The sequence below is a fragment of the Priapulus caudatus genome, unplaced genomic scaffold (assembly GCF_000485595.1).
Source record: "Priapulus caudatus unplaced genomic scaffold, Priapulus_caudatus-5.0.1 Scaffold21, whole genome shotgun sequence".
Lineage (NCBI taxonomy): Eukaryota > Metazoa > Priapulida > Priapulimorpha > Priapulimorphida > Priapulidae > Priapulus > Priapulus caudatus.
The window spans coordinates 618,885-623,789 of record NW_014577082.1 but is presented as its reverse complement, the minus strand read 5'-3'; the positions used below and the strand labels follow the sequence as shown (position 1 = coordinate 623,789).

The 4,905-nt window shown below is 36.4% G+C and overlaps 1 protein-coding gene across 1 annotated transcript in view; it reads right to left on the bottom strand.

Annotated features, from left to right (window-relative positions):
• The window catches only part of LOC106812427 (kaptin-like), a 12,024-nt gene that overhangs the window by 4,604 nt on the left and 2,515 nt on the right, over positions 1–4,905 (bottom strand). The window contains exons 3-10 of the mRNA XM_014816309.1: positions 4,033–4,117; positions 3,620–3,674; positions 3,199–3,274; positions 2,869–2,942; positions 2,504–2,613; positions 2,062–2,166; positions 1,543–1,648; positions 82–258 (exon numbers count right to left, since the gene is read on the bottom strand). Coding sequence (XP_014671795.1) covers positions 82–258; positions 1,543–1,648; positions 2,062–2,166; positions 2,504–2,613; positions 2,869–2,942; positions 3,199–3,274; positions 3,620–3,674; positions 4,033–4,117 — 788 coding nt within the window. The remainder of the gene's footprint in view (positions 1–81; positions 259–1,542; positions 1,649–2,061; positions 2,167–2,503; positions 2,614–2,868; positions 2,943–3,198; positions 3,275–3,619; positions 3,675–4,032; positions 4,118–4,905) is intronic.

Here is a 4,905-nt window from a genome sequence, read left to right as displayed (position 1 = left end):
AAAACCAATGTCATCACCATCGTGCTGCACCCTGTTTCATACGATGTCGCCCAGCGTTTATGAAACTAACTTTTGCAACACATTAAACCATCTCTCACGTAGCCGTTTTCGTTGTCACCTACCTGACCGTATGTCCCAAGTAGCAGCTCGTTTTGACCATCAAAGTCAAGGTCGGCTACCCAGGTGGAGAGAACACAGTCAAATGCGTCACTACCTGACAGAACCTGCTTCTCAGATAGGCCCTGCGACAACACATTACTGCAACAAACAATACAAAAACTTGGAGGCATGCAGTAGGGCTGTAACGATACACAAGCCTCTCGATTCGATCCGTATCTCGATATTAGCCTCTCGATTCGATTCCTTTGATTCGATTCCCAAAATATTGAAATGTTATCTTATTTTTTATATTTTCATTATTTTGCAATAAAACTATTACATTCTTAAAATTCTTACATTCTTACATTAGGTACATTAGGTACATTAGGTACATTCTTAGATTCTTACATTCTTACATTCTATAAACTATTACATTCTTTCTTTTTTCTCAATTTTATTTAACAAAATAACTTTAAGCACATAATTAAAATTTAAAAAGAGCAGTCACGTCTAACTGCAGCCCTGTAAACATATTAGCGATGTGCTGTAGCCGCTGATTAGCTGACTGGCGAGTCAGGACTATTGACCAATCAGAGCGGGCGTCTCATACACGCTTCGGCCGATGCACACAGTATGAGGTACGGTGGGCATATGTTTCCATGAACCAAAGTATCCTCGTGACGTCAGTGTACGTCAGTGGCTATCTATACACCATAGATAGTGTTTGGGATACCATAGATAGTATATAAGATATCCGAGCCGGTTTATAGTTAGTGTTAGGGTTAGGGTTTTTGCATCATTCTTTGATATACGGAAAGCCTGATGCGGAAGTTGATATGCGTGGTATGGAATATGACCATGCGCAACCATCAGCAGGCTGTATGCATTCAACTTCGGAGATAGCCGAGTTCGTGCGTGACGTCAGTGTATGGCACGAGGATACTTTGGTTCATGGAAACATATGCCCACCATGAAGTACTAGTGGTTGGATCGGATCGAAAAATACGGGAAAAAGTATCGAGGATCGGATCGAGGGAAGAGAATCGCGATTCGATTCGATTTCGGTGGATCGTTACAGCTCTAGCATGCAGCTACGTTTCTGTAGTGAAAATGCGTGATTGTCCAATCCATGCAACCACATTACTGAAATGAACAAAGTGACTGACATCCCACTGCAAGCCCCTTCCATGAACCCATAAAACAACCTAAACCTGGCAGCACCACATCACGTGAGGACTGAAAATCTGCTTACAATAATCGTGCCCACTTAAATATTATTGCTAGGTTGGTCAAGCTATATTCGTTTAAATGTGTTTTTCATGCATGCGAGCCAAACTGTCAACTGCAACACTTCGTTACTAAACAGTGTTTTTAGACTGCCCTATTGCAATTCTGATTGGCTGGAGCTACCTCTGGATAAGTCAATTAACATGAGTTTTGTACCTGTAGACAACAGACGATTCCACTGCATTGGCCACCAAGAGGTGCAGTTGCTGTCTGTCATTGGGATCTGTGTCAGATTCGTAGTCTGACGCAGTGTCACTTTCAACTGAAAACAAACAGTTAGGCAGTTAGGAAGAGATCTCAAGAGAGGTGTTAATTTGCAATGCCTTTCTACTGATGTATGGATGTATATATATGGCCATATCTATAAATATAGTTACTGTCAAAGCTTGTATGTTTAGCCATCTAAACAGTAATGACGTTTGGAAACCGACATTTATCCCATTGTCATGATATTTTATTCCATGAAAGTTAAGAATGAATAACCACACACTAACACATTTCTATACAATTTTCTAGCATTAGTGGCTGCTGGATTGGAATACTATTATGTATATAAAATACATTGTCAGTGAATACTGAATAGTAGCAACATGAAGATATCTATACTGTATAGATATGTTCATACTAGTAAGTATTAGGTGAATATCGTATTCAATGCCAGTCATTTGTTGTTACCAGTTGGTATTAGCTGAAGTGGGCATTCTATGCTGGTTTTCAAGCTGAAAATCCTTAGGGAAGTAACTGGGCCATCGTGCAAGACTTCCCATTTTTGCAGAATCTCTGTTCAAACAAAAATTATTTCCTATGATAGATATAGATGCAAACGCAAGAGTGACGTATATGTAATGTGTTTACTCAATATATGCTGAATAAATTTTATTTTCATTAGTATGCCTGCCTACCTTTGCAACACGAAATCCTAAACTACAACCTAAATTCTATTACCATAATCCTACTTCCACAAACATAAGGAGATATCTTATGCTCAGCACTAGTATCACAATGCATACATTGAACTGTGACAGTGATATCCATATATATTTCTCTCTCTAGCTATCTATTTGTGTATTTGTGTCTGTTAGTGTGCATGCATGCATGTGTTTAGTACAGCACATACCTTTCTTTCCCACATCGATGCAACAAAGCTTCACAAATCCATTTTGACAGCCGACTGCTGTTAGTCGTTTCCTCTGGTCCTCAAAGTAACGAATGTCCATCCAGTGTACTCTGCAATGTTAATAACACTGACTACTACTACAGCAGTAACATTGAAAATTGCAACTAGCTTGCTTGTCTAAGCTGTTGCTAACAAGTTTTATAAATCATTAAATTACATTTTAGGATTCATCAGAATATAAATATAATCTCACGTTATCATGAAATCCAATGACCTTATTCTGTTGCTTTCTAAATAACTACTAATTACAGGCAGACCATTATCTCTGTGATGGACAAACACAGACTAATTTCTCTATAACTCACGGGCTTGGCAAATCTTCAAACTCTGGAAAATATTCTTCTACTGGTTGCTCATTAAACAAATGTAGAGCTCTATCCTAAAAACATGGACAGTATAAAACTAAATTATTTAATGTATACACAGGCACAGTTATATATATATATATATAAATATATACGGTATATATATGGTTCAGAAACATGGCCCACTGTCTATATAACTCCTGAGTACGGACCACCAACGCTTTAACCAGACTAAATGTATACTTATGCACATGTTTATGCACACTATGACATGCGAAACGCACACTATCAAAATTGCTCAGGGATAATTCTAACATCATGGCAACTCACCTCTCGGAACAGATGGACCTTCAGGTCACTTCCACTGAGAAGCCACACAACTTCCTTTGTGTCTCCGATGACCATACTGCATGTAAATAATACCACAAGCATAATGACCTGATAATATTGAGACATAGCATGATTTACATATTCTAAAAGGTGACGTATACAGAGTCTGCTAACAGTGCTAAGTGTGATTGACTTTTAACATTATAGTTTCAGCATTTCTTTATATATCATTTTCCACAATGAGAGATGAGTGTAGTTCTTGATTACATGGTTATATTATATACAGTACACAAAACAGAGAATTAAACCCAACCAGCAAAACATTCTACAAATTCATACACATGTACGTGTATTAATGTGGTTGTAATGTAATGGGTAAAGCAATACACAATCTTGTTATTCGTATACTACTAGTACTTACTCTGTATGGTATAGTTGATATGGTGTAAATTGCAAGTCCAGACTCAAACAACTTTCTAAATATTAAAGAATAAATTCTCAGAAATATATAGTTTCAAACCAAAATATGCAAACAACTGTGTGGGGCAGTTAGAAATGAGATATACTAGTATTTTCTTATCATTCATAATTTACATATATAATTATACTCTAGGAAAAATTAGACAACCTGTGACAACAAATTAGACAACAACTGTTAAGCCAAGGCAACTAGTATTTGCAATGTACTAATAATCTGAACTACAGGTCAGCCAATTATGCTAACCCTAGGCAATTCCATGACCACAGGCTCCATTAGACTTATCAGCCAATTTGCATGAGACTGTTTGGGATTGACTTAGAATGCATACTTTAACTGTGACCATGCATACTTACGGGCAATACTGTCTAGGTTGAACTCTGAGCCAGGCTCCCAGTCAGAGTATATATTGAGAAACTGGTTACGCTTGCTGTCCACATACTGTGCGAGGAGACAAACAATGTGTTTACATGGTTAATTAACATATATAATGAAAGTGTCAATGACACTGTAGCTCAGTAGTCACTACAAAAAAGGAACAAATGAGTGAAGTGAAGGAAGAAGTAGTTTTTAATTGAGGGGGCAAACAGATCGACGTACATAATAGAAAGCGAAGAGTATATGAAATGGGGAGAAATCCCATTATTATCTTGATAATTATGTGTCATTTTATTATTGTGAAAATAAATAAGATAATATTAATATAAATAATAATTTAACAAAATGAATCTAACACATTTGTGACGGTAGTTGGGTATACCGCGCATTTGATATTTCTATGCATAATCATTATATAATAAAATAATAATATAATTAATAAAATAGTATAAAATTACATTATGTTCATAGCTAGGAATGTTTGATTAAAGATATATGTCAATGACATCTTTGTAAAAGAAACCAAGACAGTGTGGAACGCCCCACAGACTGATTTTGTTATCCTGGCGTGTCTACTAATAATACTGCCTATATAAATTGACACTACCAATAACTTGCATTAAATATTATTATTTTTATATAAAAAACAAATACCGTTATTATTGACAATACAAAAAATGAGGAAAAATCCGTTTGAACTGAAGACTAATGGGAATTCCTTTTTGAGCGAAAAAAGACGTGAGATGAAAGTACGTGCTGGGAGTGTCCAATATAAGGGAAGTTAATATGGGGGATAGCGTAAATTATAAATTTTAAAATTGTGGGGTATAGGGTTCTGATTATCGTTGCAG